Raw genomic sequence first — 21055 nt, 5'->3', positions numbered from 1 at the left:
GTGTGCAAAATGTTTTCAAGCTGCCTGTAAAATCTGTGATGTCAGCAATTTGGTTAAAAAAATTATACATACTTATTAATTATGTTTAAACCTGTTTCCTTGCATTTTTCAGTTCATCTTACATTAAATGCTGAGCAGAAACTGACTTTGTTTCTTACAGCCAAATTACACAAGAGGTATAAATCTTTAATATCCTTGGCTTCCTTTACTTTCTTCTAGAAAGGTCTAAATGCCTCTGAAAAACATGCTGGACAAATTCCCAAGATGCCAGGCTGCTTGCCAAAATACTCAAAGTGATAGGCCACAGCTGCCTCCTTTCTTCCTAGGGAAAAAGGTACAGGCTACTGGATACTCAACAAATTTATGACTACCAAACATTCAGGCTCTACCTTCTAAGAAGATGGTAAGTAAACCATGTTAAAGCAGACTGCTTCATATGAAGAGTTTGCAGAGTTGACCAGGCCTAGGTTTTCTGGTCTTGATTAATAAAACAATATTCAACAAATCATAAAAGCTAAAATGAAAACTTATTTCAAAAGTCATGTTGCCCAGACATCAGACCCATAAATGCTCCCTACAATACCCCTACCAAGTAATCATATGTTTGAATACCTCTGGGGCAAATAATTTATTCTGTGTTAAAAAATAGTTTAGTTATACACACACAATTGTAATTCATATTAGACAAATAGATATCTCTATAACATGTAAAGAGCTACTATACCTCATGAACAAAAATTCTGAGTACAACAGAAAAATGAGCAAAGGATATGAAAAGAAAAAGAAATATAAATGACTCAAATATAAAAAGACATAGAAGATATACTAAACTTCACTGATAGAGAAATGTAAATCAAAACTTCACTGAGATAACACTTTTCAGATATTTCATATGTTACTATCATGAGTGTAAATTTGTATAAGTCCTAAGGGGAGTAATTTAGTAATCAAAGTAACAAATGCACATATGCTTTTACTTACCATTTCAACTTTTAGAAATTTACACACATGCAAAATGATCTATGCATATGGAAATTATTTTTATTTAAAAATCTATTCATGGCCTAAGATGATCTGCTATTCATTCACAGTATATTGAGGGAGAAGGGGACATAAGTCTCCATGTGTATTAGTGAAGAATTACTTTCCTTTAGTATGCCAGTGACATCGGCTTCTGCTTGTATCCAGCACATGTACTTTCAGGGCCTCATTTGAGAGGGATTAGAAAAGATGATCCCAAGGTTCATTACAATCCAGATTTAGTGATTCTGTTGACTGCAGGGGTTTTGCCTGAAGAGCCGAAAACATGGAGAGAGAAAATATTATTGTTACCAAACCTCCAGGTCACAACAATAGGAAAAGTACTCTCCTGTGGATTGACTCATTTGATCCTCAGAATAACCCAGCCCTGAAACTTCAAGGTGAAGGTGAGGGTGAGGCTGAGGTTGAGGGATGGCTATTGTATACAATGTTTGGAAACAAACAAACAAAACAGTGTTTTGTTTTGCTTTTCTTTGGAGTGAAAAGGACTTTCTTTAGTGCATCCAGGATTGCTGCCCCATATTAAAGATGATGAGACTGAGACTAAGAGAAGTTAGAAAATTTCTCAAGGTCATTTCACTAGAGAGTTGTGTGTCCAAGTAAACTCAGCTGCTTCATGGAAATCTGAGTGCCATGCAGAAAAATCCACAGAGTTTGGAACCTCAGAGATACTCATTACCAATGTAAGCAGTCAGTAAGTCAATAAGCTCCCACCCTCTGCTTCTCCGTTCCATATACAGAAAATGGTAAAATGAATGGGCCATTGGATATTGCCCCATATAGAAGATAGATGCGTGCATAGAGGAAGCCTGAGAGAGGCTCCATCCAGCCCATGGGCAGGCAGAGAAGGAGTGAGGGTGGACGGACAAACAGCAAAGGCTCCAAGGTCCTGAAAAGTCATTCTCAAAGGAAATGTGTTGTTTCACTCCCAGTAATTCTCAAGTAGATCCCAGAATAGATTCTACTACTTCCTGTTGGAACCAGGGAAGGGTCATCTGAATAAACGCTTAATGATTTATTGGAATATCTTAAACTCCTCAAATATCTTCATCTGCCTGAAATTCCTTTTACAGAGAATAAAAATATTTTGTCTACAATTAAGGAGAAAAATAAGTTCTGATTGAAAGAGAACAGATACTCATTTTGAGAGCTAAATAGTATCAGGCACAGTAAAGAACAGGTATTACAAGGTATTACATATATAGTTTCATTTAATCTTTCCAACAGTCCTGTGCAGGAAATATTATTAGCTTCATTTTGCACACAAATATGCTGAAACTGAGAGGCTAAGAAACTTTACTTTCTATGTGAATATGTCTTTTATGAGCCAGTAAATAGACTCTATGTCCAGAGTTATTTTCATCATATATAAGTACACATAGTTTTGCTTGAGATGATTACTGAAGATTTTTGAGAACAAACTTCTTAATAAAGCAACATGTTTTCAGAAAACACATTGATTGAGGCCTCACTATTTTGTGCATAGAGCAATTACAGTAACATTGAATTCTTGGAACCATGAATAGCTAGTGTTGTTGTAGCCATTCATAAATTTCTTGAAGAGGTGTTAATGTAGAAGTGGAAACTTACTCAATGCTTGTTCTTAACTTTTAAAGGGGTATTTAAAGTATATATATATATATGGCATTTTTAAAAAGTAAGGTGATAATCCCAGCACTTTGGGAGGCCGAGGTGGGTGGATCACTTGAGGTCAGGAGTTCGAGACCAGCCTGGCCAACGTGGTAAAACCCCATCTCTACTAAAAATAAAAAAAATAGCCAGGTGTGGTGGCGGGCGCCTGTAATTCCAGCTACTCAGAAGACTGAGGCACAAGAATCGCTTGGACCAGGAAGGCGGAGGTGGCAGTGAGCTGAGATCACACCACTGCACTCCAGCCTGGGCAATAGAGGGAGACTCAGTCTCAAAAAAATAAATAAATAAAATAAAATAAAAGTAAGGTGAGAACAAGTGACTTTTTATTATTACACACAGATCAATATGGTCTTTGAGTTGTAAAATATTTCCTCACTTCTGTTTTGTGTTACTTGATGCATGCTTCTGATTGCTTTCACTTTTGGTTCTGATGAACCGGTAAGTTCTTTACTATTGGAGTTTCTTGTGATAGTAAGATAAATGCTTAGTTACAAAAATATTTCATGTTTCTTCCTGTCAAATTATTGAGATAATTTTGTATTTGGGTTTAAACTGATTTAAAAAGTTACTGAAGTATTCACCATGTTAATCTCCATCGACAAGTATTTAGGAATCACAGTCTGTTAACATCTATATTCTAGAAACAGATTTGCAATCAAAAGTTTCAGAGCTTGTGAATAGACTAACTCTATACAGCACAGGCTAACCTTGAGCAGAAATTTTTTTTCCTGCCACTTTGCATCAGGAAAACCCCTTCTGCAGCTCAGGATCTTCCTTGAATACTACAGAGCTGAAAGTTGTCACCAGAATTTGATACTACACCATTCTATTGCCAAACAGGGTGCTACAGCCAAAACAGTTTGGCCACTATTAAGCACTACCTAGCTTTTGGCTAGGCCAAAAGCTTAGGAGCAGTGACAGTATCTAACCTTATTGGGCCTATCAAAAAATCAGCATGTGAACTCTTTGGCAAGTTCTGCTGGTGTCAGCCGAGGGCAGCACTTTCTGGAAGCAAGTGAGTTCTACCGCGGGGAGTGAGACAGAACTTCCCAGCCACAGGCCCTGAAATGGTACTCATTTAAACTTCTGGTGTGTTAGGCTAGAAATGGATTCACCAAGAAAGTGTGAGACCACCGTATGTGAAACTCACAGGGAATATCTATAAGAAAGGTACTAAACATCCTTGGGACGTATGGAAGCACCTCCTTTTATCAAAGATATCACTTCTGACAATCTGTCTAACAGACAACCTGGACAAATTGGTTTTGGAAAGAAACAGCATTTGCCTAGAAAAGGTGTTTGGCTGCTTTTTGAGGTCAGGAGAAACATACTTCAGAAGGTCAGAGCCCCTGCAGCTAGTAGTTCCCAAAGACTCTGCTCAGTTGGTAAGGACAGCTGTATGTGCACTGGCTGTTTCTGACACAACCAATACAGAGAGCACGACCTGTTCCCTGCCTGCAGAATCTTCCGGATTGGCGGATTAAAAGTTAAATAATCAAGAGAATCAGAAAAATAATCAAGACTGATGAGTGACGTTTAAGGTGAAGTTTTAAATAAGGACAAAACTGGAAGATAGAGGTTAGCATATGAATCTATATCCTTTTAGGATTTGATTTTTCTTCTGTGGAAATTTTAGGACATTTTCCTTATACTTTTATTTGTTTCAAGAAGATGGAAAATTGGATCCAAACTTTCAGGATTAAAATCAATAAACTAGTGTGTGATTGTCTTAGCTTTAAAAAGATATGAAAAGAGTTATTTGGGGCAGTATTTCAATATAGAAATGGACTTTTTAACTGACTGTAAGAAAGGGATGGGACAGGCCATTTTTATGTACTTCTGAATTATTTAATTCTTGAATAGATAATATTTTAATCAATTAAGAATAAGTATTAAAAGGTCTATGGTGAAAAAATCTTCCTCCCACCCTTGTCCTACTCCCCACAAGTAATAATTTCATGCATAAGAAAAATGTATATATAAAATCCCTTTACCCCTCTTTTTTCATGCAAATCACAACATCCTATACATCTTGTTACGTGATACCTTGCTTTTTTATTGATAAACTTTATTTTTTAGAGCATTTTTAGGTTCACAGCAAAGCTAAATTCAAAGTACTATACTTTATAATACTTTATAGTTCCCATTATACCTTGTGTTCCCACTTAAACATAGCTTCCCCACTATCAGCTTCCCTTCCCAGAGTGGTACATTTGTTTTAGTTGATGAACCTACACTGATTGACACATTGTTATCACCCGAAGTCCATAGGTTACATTAGATTTCACTCTTGATGTTGTACATTCTGTGAATTTTGACATGTGTATCATGACATATATTCACCATTATAATATCATGCAGAATAGTTTTATCATCCTAAAAATCCTTGTGTTCTGCCTATTCATTCCTCTCTCCCCCTAACCCCTAGCAATTACTGATCTTTTTGTGGTCTCCATAGTTTGCCCTTTCCAGAATGTCATGTAGTTGAAATCATCCAGTGTGTACCCTTTTCAGATTGGCTTCTTTCACTTAGTAATACGAATTTAAGTTTCCTCCATGTCTTTTCATGACTTGATAGCTCATTTCTTTTTAGTGCTGGATAATATTCTATAGTCCAGATGCACCATAGTTTGTATCTCCATTCACCCATTCAGTTGGAAGAACATCTCAGTTACTTCCAAGTTTTTGGCAATTATGAAAAAGGGCTAGTGATATGGTTTGGCTGTGTCCCCACCCAAATCCCATCTTGAATTCTCATGTGTTGTGGGAGGGACCTGGTGGGAGGTAATTGAGTCATGGGGACAGGTTTTTCCCACCCTGTTCTCATGATTGTGAATAAGTCTTACAAGATCTGATGGTTTTAAAAACTGGAGTCTCCCTACACAAGCTCTCTTCTTGTCTGCCACCATGTGAGATGTGGCTTTCACCTTCCACCATCATTGTGAGGCCTCCCCAGCCACATGGAACTGTAAGTCCAATTTTGTAAATTTCCCAGTCTCAGGTATGTCTTTATCAGCAGTGTGAAACTGGACTAATACAGCTGGTATAAACACTTATGTGCAGGTTTTGGTATGGATGTAAGTTTTCAACTTATTTGAGTAAATACCAAAGAGCATGATGCTAAATCATATGTTAAGAGTAAGAAACTACCAAATTGTCTTCCAGTGTGGCTGCATCATTTTACACTTCCACCAGCAATAAAGGAGAGTCTCTAGTTTTCCACATCCTCATCAGCATTTGGTGGTGTCAGTGCTCCAGATTTTAGCCATTCTAATAGGTATATAGTGGTATCTCATTGTTGTTTTAATTTGCATTTCTCTGATGACATATGATGTAGAGCAACTTTTCATATGTTTATTTGCTATTTGTATATCTTTGGTGAGGCATCTGTTAAGATGTTTGGCCTATTTCTTTAATTAGGTTGCTTGTTTTCTCATTGTTGGGCTGTAAAAGTTCTTTGTACATTTTGCATACAGTCGTTTATTAGTTATGTCTCTCACAAATACTTCCCAGTCTGTGGTTTGTCTTTTCATTTTCTTGACAGTGTTCTCTGAAGACCAGAAAGTTTTATTTTAATGGGGTCTAGCTTATCAATTCTTCCTTTCATGGATTGCGCCTTTGGTGTTGTATCTAAAAAGTTATCATCAAACCCAAGGTCATCTAGATTTTCTCCCATGTTATTTTCTAGGAGTTCTATAGTTTTGCATTTTACATTTTTCATTTGTCTGTGATCCATTTTGAATTAATTTTGGGGAAGGGTGTAAGATCTACATCTGGATTCTTTTTCTTTTCATGTATGAATGTCCAGTTGTTCCAGCAGCATTTCCGGAAAATAATATCTTTTCTCTATTGTATTGCCTTTGCCCCTTTGTCAAAGATCAGTTGACTATATTTATGTAAGTATATTTTTGAGCGCTCTATTCTGTTTCATTGATCTATGTGTCTGTTTTTGTTTGTTTGATTTTTGCCAATACCACACTGTCTTGATTTAATAGTAAGTCGTAAGTCTTGAAGTCAGTCCTCCAACTTTATTCTCCTTCATATTGAGTTGGCTATTTTGGGTCTTTTGCCTCTCTCTGTGAACTTTAGAATCAGTTTGTTGATACAAAATAACTTGGTGAGATTTCTATTGGGATTCCATTGAATTTATAGATCAAGTTGAGAAAAATTGACATCTTGATAATATTGAGTCTACTTATCCTCTATAGTTGAATGTTGTGTTGCCACAGAATTCAAGAGTTCAAATCTTAACCTTCAAAGTGACTGTTTTAGGAGATGGGACCTTTTGGAAGGATATTAGGCCATGAGGGATCAGTGCCCTTTATTATAAGATAGGTCCTAGAGAGCTCATTCCTCTCTTCCACCATAGAAGAAGACAGCAAGGCGGCAACATCTGTGGACCAGGAAACAAGCCGTCACCAAACACTATCTCTGCTAATTCTTAAATCTTCAACTTCCCAGCCTCCAGAACTGTGAGAAATACATTTCTGTTGTTTTTAAGCTACTCAGCTTATCATATTTTGTTATAGCAGCACAAACAGACTGAGACACTATTCATGAACATGGACTATCTCTCCATTTATTTAATTGTTCTTTGATAACTTTCATCAAGTTTTCCTCATATAGATCTTGTACATATTTTGTTAGATTTCAACCCAAATATTTTATTTTTGGAGGTGTTAATGTAAATGGCATTATGTTTTTAATTTCAAATTCTACTTGTTCATTACTGATATATAGGAAAGTGGATTTTTATATATTAGCCTTGCATCCTACAACCTTGCTATAATTGCTTATTAGTTTTAGGAAACATTTTGTCTATTCTTTTGAATTTTCTGTATAGATAATCATGTCATTTTTTAACAAAACCAGTTTTACTTATTCCTTCCCAATCTGCATACCTTTGATTTTATTTTCTAGTCTTGTTGCTGGGACTTTCAGCACAATGTTGAAAGGCAGCATTGAGAGAGAACAGCCTTGCCTTGTTCCTGATCATAGGAGCAAAGCTTCCAATTTGTCACCATTAAGTGTGATGTTAGCTCTAGGTTTTTTGGAGATGTTTTTTATTGAATTGAGGAAGTTCCCCTCTATTCCTAGTCTGTTGCAGGTACATTATTTTTTTCTTTTACAATATAGTTTGGAGAACATTCTATCATAGACATTAAGAGCAGCTGTATTATTATTATTACTTTCTACAGATACATAGCATAGGATTTTACTGCATGGATATATTATAATTTATTTAACCTGACCCCTATTAATGGCTATTTAGGTTATTTGCAGATCTTATATTAGCACAAACAGTGCTGCAAATATCCATCCTCGGGCAAATGAATAAATACACTGTGATATATGCACACAAAGTAATTGTGTTCAGCAAAAAAAAACGAATGAACCATTGATACACTCAACAACATGAATAAATCTCAAAAGCATTATGCTGAGTAAAAAGAAAAGACAGACACAAAAGACTGCGTACTCTGTGATTACATTTGTATTAAATTCTAGAAAAGGCAAATCTATATGGACAGAATTCAGAGCTACGTTTGCCACGGGTCAGGGAATGGGATTAGCCATAAAGGCATAGAGGGAAGTTTTGTGAATGATTGTGAGATGGTTATACCTGTGGTTATAGTTTATATCTATCACAGCTCATTGAATTTTTTACTTTTAAAAAGTGACTTTTACTGTTTATAGATTTTATTTCAATAAAGCTGATTTTAAAGAAAAAGTAACTGCCAAATGATTTAACCCATGAACTAAAAGATTACAAATATGGTAACCAAAGTTTGAAAGGTGAAATATATTTGAAGGACTGAGAGTTAGAGATCTTGGACAATCTTATCCTTCTTTTTGGCCACTATCATGTTGTTATTACATTACTGGCAGAATATGTAATAAAAGTAAGATTAAAAGATCAAGCATTCACTGTATTTTTCTTTTTATTTTTTTAGAGACAAGGTTTTTGTCTGTTGCCCAAGCTGGAGGACAATGGCACTATCATAGCTCACTATAATCTCAAGCTCCTGGGCTCAAAAAAAATCTTCCCACCTAAACTTCTCCCTAGGAATTATAGGCACCCACCACCACACCCCTTCACACCCAGCTAATTTTTTATTTTTTGTAGAGACGGGGTCTCGCAGTGTCACCCAGGCTGGTTTCAAGCAATCCTCCTGCCTCAGTCTCCCAAAGTGCTGGGATCACAGGTGTGGGCCACTGGACCCAGTCTAGGATTTTAATTACAGAAAATTGTTCCCATGTCTGGATCAATAACTATGTCTCTTTAATTTATGAAATACTCATTTTACTAACAAATCACTAGAAAAACCTCCAGAGTCACTGAAATTGAGCTGAATTTTATCTTTCCTGTTCTACTCCCACTAGAAACCTTCTTATCATTTAATTATTTACTAATTAATTCCCCATTCCCTCTAACTTCCAAAGGATCTCAAGCAACTTCATAAATAAGTGAGGCAAGTATAATAACGGGAAAAAAGTTAAACCATAGATGAATAAATGCAGGGTAGAGAGCCTAAATAACGACTAGAAGAGCCTACAAATTTTGCTCTAAGTTTCTAATTGGCCCCCCAAAAGAGGAAAACATGTATTCTATGTGTTCAATGTATTTATAAACAACAAAGTTTCTATGAAATAAGAAAAATCTAAGTGTTAAGGAAGTGCAACATTTCTTTCTGATATGATGACCAGTGTGACAATTTTCCCATGGATCTTTCAATAGAGGAAATTGCATAACATAGTGAATGTCTTCAATGGCACATTGAAAGAGCCATAAGAGTGAGCTTCCTGAGGCACCCTTAGAGCCAGAGAAAGCCAACAACAGAATGCCACTATAGGAAAGAGAACCTGGTGGCTGGAGGACAAAGGTGGCAGAGTAGAGTTACTTCATTGTACACATACCCTTTTGCAGCTTTTGAGCAGTGGACACCCCATACATATTACTAAACAGTGCTCAAGTGTACAGACTGGGGAAGCAGGCTGCCTGCTTCAAATCACAGCTGTACAGACTACCAATTACAGTATAGTGGGCAAGCTCTGTGCCTTACCTCTGAAGTGGGGATTGCAAAATGTCTGCCTCATTCGATTATTGGAAAGGTTAAATGTGTTAATATGTATAAGAACCTTAGTATCAGGTTAAGTGGTAGTTATTAGTAACGATTATGCCAAAGCGCAGTTTTGTAAAAGTTGTCTTATGAGGGGCCAAAGCAATGTTACTCCATGTATAAAGCCCCATGATAATCAGATTTTAGATAACAGCATAAATTTAGAATATCTGACATACATGAAAATCAGTTGTCATGTCCATAGGGTTTATATAGCTAACGGACCCAATTTTGGGTTTTGTTACCTGTTTTGAAATGCAATGAACGGGCCGGGCACAGTGGCTCACGCCTGTAATCCAGCACTTTGGGAAGCCAGGGCAGGTGGATCACGAGGTCAGGAGATTGAGACCATCCTGGCTAACACAGTGAAACCCCGTCTCTACTAAAAATATAAAAAATTAGCCGGGCTTGGTGGTGCACGCCTGTGGTCCCATCTACTCAGGAGGCTGTGGCAGGAGAATCGCTTGAACCCAGGAGACGGAGGTTGCAGTGAGCTGAGATCATGCCACTGCACTCCAGCCTGGCGACAGAGACTCCGTCTCAAAAAAAAAAAAAAAAAAAAAAAGAAAGGCAATGCACTACAAAGCATTATTGGAAGAAATTGAAGACTATCTCAGTAAATAAAAAGACATCCCATGTTCATGGATTAGAAGGCTTAAGCTGTAAGGCTGGGCACAGTGGTTCATGCCTGTAATCTCAGCACTTTGGGAGTTCTAGGCAGGTGGATCACCTGAGGTCAGGAGTTCCAGACCAGCCTGGCCAACATAGTGAAACCCTGTCTCTACTAAAAATACAAAAATTAGCTGGGCATGGTGCCAGGTGCCTGCAATCCCAGCTACTTGGGAAGCTGAGACAGGGAGAATTACCTGAACCTGGGAGGCAGAGGTTGCAGTGAGCCAAGATTGCACCAATGCACTCTAGCCTGGGTGACAGAACAAGACTCTGTCTCAAAAACAAAAACAAAAACAAAAAAAAGCAGGCTTAAGCTGTTAAGTTGGCAATACTCCCCAAACTTTCATTGATCTACAAATTCAATGAAATCCTTTTCAAAAGCCCAGCTTTCTTTATTGCAGAAATGTATAAACTGACCCTAAAATTCATATGGAAATGCAAGTTACCCAGAATAGCCAAAACAATCGTGAAAAAGAGGAACAAAATTTTTTAAGACTTTATTTTTATTTATTTATTTAATTAAAAAAAAATGTTTTTTAAAATGCGGTCTTGCTCTGTCACCCAGGCTGGAGTGCAATGGCACGATCTCAGCTCACTGCAACCTCAGCCTCCTGGGTTCAAGGGATTCTCCTGCCTCAGCCTCCAGAGTAGCCACCACACCCGGCTAATTTTTGTATTTTTAGTAGAGACAGGGTTTCGCCATTTTGTCAGGCTGGTCTCAAACTCCTGACCTCAGGTGATCCATCCACCTTGGCCTCCCAAAATGCTAGGATTACAGGCGTGAACCACCATGCCCGGTCCTCAGAAGAACAAAATTGGTTCACACTTCCAAATTTCAAAGTTACTAGAAAGCTACAGAAATCAAGACAGTGTGGAACTAACATTATGATTGACATATAAATCAATGACATAGAATTGATCCCAGAAATTGAATTTAGTCACATTTATGATCAATTTACTTTTGATAAGTGTGCCAAGACAATTCAGTGGAAAAAGAATAGTCTTTTCAACAGATGGTACTGGAACAACTCAATGTTCACACACAAAAGAAAAAACCTGGACTCCTACTTCGCACCATAAAAAACTTAACAAAAATTAACTCAAAATGGACTATGGACATAATTTTAAAAGCTAAAACTACAAAACTCCTGAAGAAAACACAGGAGTAAATCTTCATGACTTGTGGTTAGGCAATATTTTCCTAGGTATGACACCAAAATCAGAAGAAAAATAAATTGGACTACATCAAAATTTAAAACTTCTATGCTACAAACAATACTACCAAGAATATGAAAAGTTAACTCATAGAATGAGAGAATATATTTGCAAATCATATAGCTGATAAAAGATTTGCATCTAGACAAATTTTACAACTCAATAACAAAGTAAACCCAATTAAAAAGTGAGTAAAGGGTTTGAATAGACATTTCTCCAAAGAAGTTATACATATGGTTAGTAAGCACATGAAAAGATGCTCAATATCAAAAGTCACTAGAGAAATGCAAATAGGAATCACAATAAGATATCACTTCAGACAATAACAAATGTTGGCTGATAAATGAAATTTGAACCATCATACATTGCTGGTGGAAATGAAAAATGATACAGACGTTCTGGAAAACAGTCTGGCAGTTCCTGAAATGTTAAACACAGAATTACCATATGATTTAGCAATTCTACTCTTTGTATATATTTAGGAAAAAAAAAAAAACATATGTCAATGCAAAAATTTGAACACAAATGTTCACAGCAGCATTATTCATACCAGCCAGAATGAAAACTACCCAAATGTCCACCAACATGTTCATCCATAATGAATGGATAAACAAAATGTGGTATACCCATAATGAAATATTATTTGGCAATAAAAAAGAAATGAATTTTTTTCTTTTTTTTTTTGAGACAAAGTCTCACCCTGTCGCCCAGGCTGGAGTGCAGTGGCACAATCTCACCTCACTGCAACCCCTCCCGGGTTCAAGCGATTCTCCCGCTTCAGCCTCCTGAGTAACTGGCATTACAAGTGTGTGCCACTATGCCCGGCTAACTTTTGTATTTTCAGTAGAGACGGTGTTTCGCCATGTTAGCCAGGCTGGTCTTGAACTCCTGACCTCAGGTGATCTGCCTGCCTCAGTCTCCCAAAGTGCTGCACTTAGAGACGTGAGCCACTGCACCTGGCCAAGAAATGAAATATTGATACGTTTCACAACATGGAAGAACCTTGAAAACATGCTAAATGAAAGAAACCAGTTACACAAGACCACATATAGGTAAATCTCAATAGACAAATGTTTAGACAAAAAGTAGATTAGTAGTTGGCCAGGACTGAGGGAAAGAAGAAGAGAATAAGGAGTGACAGCTAATGGGTACAGGTTTCTTTTGGGGTGATGAAATTGTTCTAAACTTAGATTGTGGTAATAGTTGTACAACTCTGTGAATACACTAAAAACCATTTAGGTATACATTTTAAATTTAATTCAGCAAAAGTGGCTGAATTTTATAAAATGTGAGTTATATAACAATAAGGATTAAAAAAGAAAAAAGCTGTGTAACTAACCATCAGGCCACTGCAACTTTTGGAGTTTGGGACTCTAGCTTTCAGGTGAAGAATGGACTACTTTGGGCCTCCCAGGATATTATTTGTTGAAACTAAACTTCTGCTTGATTTTGGGATTACCGACAACAATCCCAGGTACAGATTGTGTATGTTATCAATTAAGGGCAAAATTTTAAGTTAGTCGACTAGTGAGTTCCTGTGTCTGGCCAGATGTGGTATATGTATTTCATGAACTATCCGTGGGAACTATTTGATTCTCAGACGAGTAGGTTGCCCTCTGCTCCGGAATATATTTCCAGGTCAGTTGCCCCCATTGCCCCCACCATCAATTAGCGTGTGTGCTCAAAAGAATGCAAACTGATTTCAGCATTATCTTAAAAAAAAACATAATTAGGAAGGTAAGTATCCTGCCAAAAAATTACATAATGCATTCCAAAGCCAATTTAAAATGAATTTTGGACCATTCTGAATATATGAATTCAGCATAGGTTTAAATGGTTAATAGTCATGCCTACTGATGTAGAGTATAACTTAGCTTTTTTAACTTAAATCTTTTAGGATTCAGTAATTTTACTAGTTCAAGTTTCACAAGAAAAAAATGAACAAGCTAACGTCTGAAACATTTGCCTCACTATACCATGTTTATATGCTACCTCTAAGGCCTTACAATCCTAAATGTTTGAACACCTCACTATTTAAAGTGTGGGTCCACAGCCCAGGGATCACCTGGGAGACCCACCCTCAAACTACTAAATCAGAATCCACATTTTAATAAGATCCTTGGGCAATCTGTGTGTACCTTAAAGTTTAAGAGGCCTTGCTCTCACACCAGACTGAAGCTCAATGCAGGGCAGCCTCAGGAAAAGTAGGCAGTGGGGTCATTATGATCTATATTAAGACAATGCACAAGAACAGATTGTAGCAACCTCAAAATGTCCCTATTTGATTCAAAGTGGTAAAAGCTGTAAACTTTCTATTTGTGTAAATATACTTGAAACTCAGGAAGGGAAGCTGTGGTAACCATTCCTTTTACTTAAATGTCCTGGGAGTTGCAGCAGAGAGGAGCTTGTTCTAAGGGAAGCTTTTCCATTTTTCCAGTTTTTCCAGTTGTCCCCAGTTCTACCTCCTGGCTTTGCCCTTTCAGCCCCACCACCACATCCCTGGCTAAGTCCAGCCTGAGATAGTGGGCTGCAAGAAGTCGATGGCTAAGGGTCAGCTGATGGCAGGAGGATTCTGGGTGAAAGATGGAAATCTCACTCTTCCAAGTTCACCTCTCAGTCTGGAAAAGAGCAGTCAGACTGAGAAGTACCTGTTTTCTCTCTCCCCACTTAGATACAAAAGTATAGCCTTTGTATTCCTTAATGAGTTCCAACTCTTCTTAGCCTGTATCTTTTGAATAAGTGGAAACCGGTCTATTGCCCCTTCCACTTTTCTGTTTCCTGCAAAGGAAGCACATATGCTAAGTAACTGGGAGAGTCTCCCATGTGGATCAGTGGTCTCTAGGCCATGGTCAAGACTAGGAAGGACTCAAGAGAGGCTCCTGAAAGGTGATATTTAAAATACTGATTTTAAGGTTCTACCCTTAAGATTCTTTTTGTTTTGTAACCTGTTTTTCTTCAAATAATATATTTTGAATAGCTTTTTATATTAAAAATATATAATGATTATACCTACAGAGTATCTCATTACATCAAGAGTATATGAAGCGACTTCAAAAAGTCCATAGAATATACATATTATAAAAAAACCATGCATGGATTTCAAAATTATTTTGCACCAAAATAAACCTACCCTTAAGATTCTGATTCAGGAGGTCTGGGTTTAGGCCCAAAAGTCTACACTTTAACCAGTACCCCCAGTGATTCCGATGTAGGAGCTCCACACCCACACACGAGGAAACAGTGATATAACTGGTTTGAGGACAGCAGTACCACCCTTGCAAATAAATCACTTATTCTTAAGCATCTATTTTGCTTTTTGAACTGATGTCAACTTCCTGATTGGTTTCCAAATGGCTTTGCAGTACTCATTCAGCATTTACTGAGCAATTTCAGTTTTCAGTTTGCAGAGAACTGAACTATCAGAGGCTTGTGCTGTGTTTGGACTGGGGATGGGGAGCAGAGAAGTGATCACATTAAAGCTGTTTCTCAACTTCCTAGCAAAACGACAAATTGACCATTTCAAGATTTGTGAAACAGGTTAGCCAAAACATTACCTAACCACAGTTACCATAATTTACTAACCTTTTTGGAGCCCCTGTGTACAAGAGGCACCAAGACTTTCTGGGTGAGAAGGTTGATTCTGTAACCAAACTGCCAGGGTTTAAATCCTACTTTCTCCATTTATATTATATGACTATAGAAAAGTTAGCACTTTGGGAGGCTAAGGCTGGCAGATCACTTGAGGCCGGGAGTTCCAGACCAGGCTGGCCAACATGGTGAAACTCTGTCTCTACTAAAAATACCAAAAAAAAAAAAAAAAAAAAAAAAAAAAAAGAAGAAAAGTAATTTAACTTTTCTGTGCCTTAGTTTCCTCCTCGTCTGTTAAATGAATGTATAACACCTCACTAAGTTGGTACAAGTAGATTAAACGAAGTACTTACATGCCTAATTGATGCAGATGGCTGGCTCCAAGAATTTAACACTTAACCAAATATTCACTATATTTTTTAGGTTAAGGCTACAAAACCATTGTAAATACACTAAGGAATGATTATAGAGACTGATCGAAATTCTGAAAAAAAAGCGAAAATTTTATGTTTCATTCAAGCAGTTCGGACGCATGATTTTAACTAGAGTGATCTGGGGTTTGTTTGCTTGTTTTTTAAGTTTCCCTAACCCTTGGCTTCTTGGGGAGTTTGATGCCGCACTCAGCCCCAAAGTCCCCCTTAAACTCCTAGGTTTAGCGGAGACGGGGCGGGAGGGGCGCGCGAGGTTGACAAGAGCAGGCGCCCCGGGGAAGTAAGACCGGCGCCGCCGGTGAGCCGCAGCCGCAGCCGCAGCCTAGCCCCGAGTAAGGGAGGAGGAGCCCAGGCGGACGCGGGCCCCGGAGCCCCGCGGGCCGCCGCCCCCGCCGGCCGCGCAGCTGGGAGGATGCGGACGGCAGCGAGAGCGTGCGCGGCCACGTGACGGCCGCTATAAGAGCGCATGGGGCAGACGCTCCGCTCCCCGCCGTGCCTCCTCGCTGGCAGCGCTCGCTCCTGGTGCCGGCTTCTCTGAGCCACCAACCTGCGGCTACCCCGGCCGCCTGCGCCCCCGGCAGCACCATGACAGGTACCGCCGCGCAGCCCGCCGCCGCCAGCCCCGGGACTCCGGCTCCCTGCCCAGCCGCCGCCTCCCTTCTCCGCCTCCGCCCTGAGCCCCGGGGTGTTCCCGGCAGGACAAAACCGCCGCAAAGTTGCTGGCTGGCCGCAGCCAGGCGTGCTTCTGCCTGCGTCAGCGGCCGCCCCGCCGCCCCTCGGAGCGCAGGGATGGGGTAGCCGGGCAGAGCCCGGGCCCTCGGCCGGAGCCCTCGTTCCTGCTTCCGTCTCCTCGCCCTTCCTCCTGCTCTCACGGCGAAGGGCCGGCGGGCGGAGCAGCTGCGGCGGAGCCGTGTGGGGGTGGGGAACCGATTCGCCTGGGGGGTCCAGGCGGGAGTCCGGGGCGCAGCGACATCTTGGGGAGCTGCCACGGCCTCTAGCGGCCCGGAACTCCAGATAGCTGGGGTCCCGAGGCGGGGATACCGCGGCCTCCGCCCGGCTCCTCTGCCGCCCGCCCCGGCCCCGGCCGCCACGCCGAGCCTATTTTTAGGCCTTTGGGGCCGGGTTGCGGGAAGCCGGGAGTGGGACTAGCGTCCCCGGGCGCGGGCCCCGTCAGGTGGGAGGGCGCCGGCTTTGGCTTCACTTGTTGCGAGGCGTCCGGGCCACTCCACGAGTCAGCCCCAGCACTGGGAAGCTCCGAGTTAGCTGGTCCTTCCGTGTCATTGAGGCTAATGGCCAGGGTTATTACAGCAATTGAACTGCCACAAAGATTGCAGGTGTAACCCAGAGTTCAGCCGTCTTTAGGAAGATTAAACTCCTACCCAGCTGTCATTGGTCTTTCTTGGTCATTTGTAATGTTGGCTAGTCTGGTGTTCTAACCTGTGTTCTATCCCTTATTTAATCTTGGAAATCATCCATATTCTTGCTTCCGTAAATCCTTGAATCCTGCTCACCTTATTACATTTTTCTCCATTATCGCCTGGAACCTGGACTTCATTTGAGTTAGATGATCGTTCATTTTGCCCAGCTTAAGTATTTTTGGTGCAGATTGACTGGGATGTTACCCATGTTATAATGGGCTGAAGATAATGGAAGCAAGTACAGGCGGATGTTGATGGGCCTGTCAAGGGACAGGTGTCACTGTTCAGAGCTTTCCTAGAGTGTGAGTGACTGGGAAGCTGGTGGCCCTTCGAGGGTGGGGAACCGGTCTTCCTACAACTTAGTAGTTGGCCTGCCATGGGAGAGGGCCTAATAAAATGTGTGAAGATGGCTCTCAGGTCAGCAGCCGAGGGATGCGCTGGCACACTAGGCAACCCACAGCTTCCTCTCACGTTTCAGTGGAATTTCCACTGCTTCTAGCCTCCACCTTGGAAAATGGGCAAGGGAGAATGAGGAAACCCAGGTCAGAAAGAGAAGGACTTCATGACAAAATGTCCCAACTCCCTGGTTAGGCAACTGACGCCTACCAGACCTTGATCTGAAGTGTCCTGTGCGTTTGGATGCCCACCAACTTGCTAATGTTTCTTGGAGATGGAACATGGCCCAGAATTGTGCCAGGGAATGACTGGAGAAATCTTGAAGCCTGTGCTAGGGGTCTTGGGAGGGTGGGGACTGTTCAGTAGGAAGAAAAATCCATGTGTTTACCTTCTCTTCTGGCAACTAAGTGATTATTGGAGATTGGGGTGCATGTCTGTTGGGTTGGGCGTGGGGAGGGGCAGGGTGCAGGATGGATCTGCACCTTCTTTTTCAAAGAAAAGCAGGCGGGTTGGTTAGGGCTTCGTGGGTGATCTCCAAATCTATTTATCAGTGATTGGTCACTATTTAGATAGAAACATCAAGGAGGGAAGGCCTCTCTGAGGAGCTGATATTTGAGGACAGACTCAACATTATTCTTCAGGGGTATTGGGGCGGGGGAGCTTTTGCTACAGGTTGAGGAAACAGTTATGTATAAGATGCCTGAAGTTTGAGGCTACGGTGAGCTATGATCACACCACTCCACTCCAGCCTGGGTGACAGAGTGAGACCCTGTCTAAAAAAATACCTACCTACCTACATACATACATACATGCATGAGGCATGGCATAAACATAAGTACCAGAATGAAGAATATGGACTCTGCTTTCAGACTGTCTGAATTGAGTTTGACGGTTGTTCTTGTGCTTGTCTGAAAACACTGCTGTCTACAGTACTTGATAGAAGAAACAGAAGATATACTACTTGATCTCTTCATTACCATCTGTTAATTGCCTGGAGTACAAACTCTGGGTGTTAAGCTATTGTTTTGTCTGAGAATTTAGCATGTCGGGACTCTAAGTTGGATTTAATTTCTGTAGCTTAATCAACCTCTTGAAGGTTGCCATCTGTGCCTGCTATGATCTTGAACCATTCTTGAAGTGAGTACTTACGGTTTTCTCCCCAAAGGGGATACAGCTTGATTCATAGAGAAAGTGGATGTTAGAGGAACTGGTTTTGCTGAATTACTGTTTGAATGGGTTCCTGGGGAAAAGGTTCTCTCCAGATAAGATATTGTAATGAGTGTTTTTTTTTTCTTTGTATTAAGATCAGGCCTTTGTGACACTGACTACAAACGATGCCTATGCCAAAGGTGCCCTGGTCCTGGGCTCATCTCTGAAACAGCACAGGACCACCAGGAGGCTGGTCGTGCTCGCTACTCCTCAGGTCTCAGACTCCATGAGGTGAGGACCTCGCTGCGGCCCCAGCATCCACAGGGTCTCTGACATCCTTCTCCCTGTTTCTGACATCATTGGACATTGAGGCCATGCTCTTTTCAGGAGTTGAGCCCGGGGTAGAGAAAAATGAGAGATGCTGAGTGAAGGATTGCTGGATTTGAAACCACCTCCTAGCTTTTGGGAGATATTCCAACTAAATTCTCTTCTGGAAGGTGGTGTGCTGGCCCACACTTTCTGATTCCAGCTAGGAGTGGAAGAAGGAGTCGTCTTCCTTCACTCCATCCCCTCTGGGTGATCTGAAGGAGTGTGTCCAGCATTCCCTACTTACATGCACCTTTATGCAGTGACAATTCATGGCCGTTCCTTTCCCAGGATGGAGCAGGGGCTACATTGTTTCATGTTGCAAACTAGGGAAACTCTCAAGTGACTTAGAAAAGTAGTTATTTTATCCATTGCCAGTTGACATTTGTAAGCTAAAGGTCTTTATTTACAATATAATATACTAGAATCTTCACCAAAGGGCTTTCCAAACTAGGTTTTACTACGGGAAACACACTAAAGGGTATAAACTGCTTCGTGATTGGTTAGTTCACTTTGATCTGATGGAATTAAGTTTTGAAGTATTTGGGCCAGGTAAGATGGCTCACACCTGTAATCTCAGCACTGTGGGAGGCCGAGGCAGTTGGATCACCTGAGGTCAGGAGTTCCAGACCAGCCTGACCAACATGGCGAAACACTGTCTCTACTAAAAATACAAAACCTCGTTTCTACCAAAAATACAAAAATTAGCTAGGCGTGGTGGCGCGTGCCTATAATCCCAGCTACTTGGGGTTAGGGACTGAGGCAGGAGAATCGCTTGAACCCCGGAGGTGGAGGTTGCAGTGAGCCAAGATTGTGCCAGTGCACTCCAGCCTGGGCAACAGAGTGAGACTCTTGTCTTCAACAACAGCAACAACAACAACAACAAATCGAAGTATCTGAATGAGCTACCTAGTCCCTAGTACTAACTTTAAAGTATCTGGGCACATTAGTAACTTTGTGATGTGTTTATTTTTGTGGTCTCCTGGCCCTCTAAGAAATTGAAAATGCCCTTTTTGTAACTTTTTTTTTTCTCCCAAAAAGTATAAGCACAGACCAAGGGTCTCTAAAAAGTAGGCATTCTGTATACATACGTATATCTTTCACACTAACACCCTTGTTCCTAAATGGTAATTTAGAAAGATGCCAAAAAGCCTGTCTCCTAATGTGTATGCCCTAATTTGTAGTCTATTAGAATATGTCTAAGAAACCAGATCTAGTCTTACCTTTCCTGTAACCACCATCAGTTTACTTTGGTCAGTGATTCTCCTAACCATTTCTCTTCAAAAACATCAAGTTTACTGTGTGAACTGTAGCATAATTTTGTACAGCTTTGGAGACAGAATACAGTACCACTTTTGTTCTGCATCTCTGATGTTATAAACTTTTAGTATGATACGTTTTTACCCTGTGTTTTTTCTTGTGCTCAATTTAGTGTCTTACTCAAGTCTACCCTCCCGATCCACCATCAAGAACTTTCTAAAATAAAGCCTTAGTTAATTTGGGGCATAGAGAAGTGTTGTACCTCACAAACCAAAGTGAATCTCATTATATTTAAGCAAAGTGCTCAGCATGTAATAAACACTAGTTATATTGGATTCTACAAAATGGGCAACCTAATAAACGGAGCCCTTTATACATTTTTGCAAGCTATTTCCACAACCTATCTGCTATTCAGTGATATAGTAAAATACAAAAACCCAGGAAATGTCTTCTGTGATAATATTTTTTATTTTATTTATTTATTTTTTTTGAGACGGAGTCTCGCTCTGTCACCCAGGGTGGAGTGTAGGGGCGCGATGTCGGCTCACTGCAAGCTCTGCCTCCCGGATTCATGCCATTCTCCTGCCTCAGCCTCCCAAGTAGCTGGGGCTACGGGCACCCACCATCATGCCAGGCTGATTTTTTGTATTTTTAGTAGAGATGGGGTTTCACTGTGTTAGCCAGGATGGTCTCAATCTCCTGACCACGTGATCCGCCCACCTCGGCCTCCCAAAATGCAGGGATT

The 21055-nt window shown here is 40.5% G+C and overlaps 1 protein-coding gene across 4 annotated transcripts in view; it reads left to right on the top strand.

Annotated features, from left to right (window-relative positions):
- Window positions 1–15654: 15654 nt before the first annotated feature.
- GYG1 (glycogenin 1) overlaps window positions 15655–21055 on the top strand; it is a 37372-nt gene continuing 31971 nt past the window's right edge. For 3 of the 4 annotated variants that reach the window (XM_025375112.1, XM_025375111.1, XM_025375108.1), the window contains exons 1-2: window positions 15655–16313; window positions 18840–18975. In XM_025375112.1, coding sequence (XP_025230897.1) covers window positions 16307–16313; window positions 18840–18975 — 143 coding nt within the window. In that variant the 5' untranslated portion in view covers window positions 15655–16306. The remainder of the gene's footprint in view (window positions 16314–18839; window positions 18976–21055) is intronic. The other variant, XM_025375110.1, reaches the window with a different exon arrangement.

Source organism: Theropithecus gelada, chromosome 2, assembly GCF_003255815.1.
Source record: "Theropithecus gelada isolate Dixy chromosome 2, Tgel_1.0, whole genome shotgun sequence".
In the NCBI taxonomy this organism is placed as follows: Eukaryota; Metazoa; Chordata; class Mammalia; order Primates; family Cercopithecidae; genus Theropithecus; species Theropithecus gelada.
Note: the sequence above shows the minus strand (reverse complement) of the source record. Positions and strands in the feature narration are given on the sequence as shown.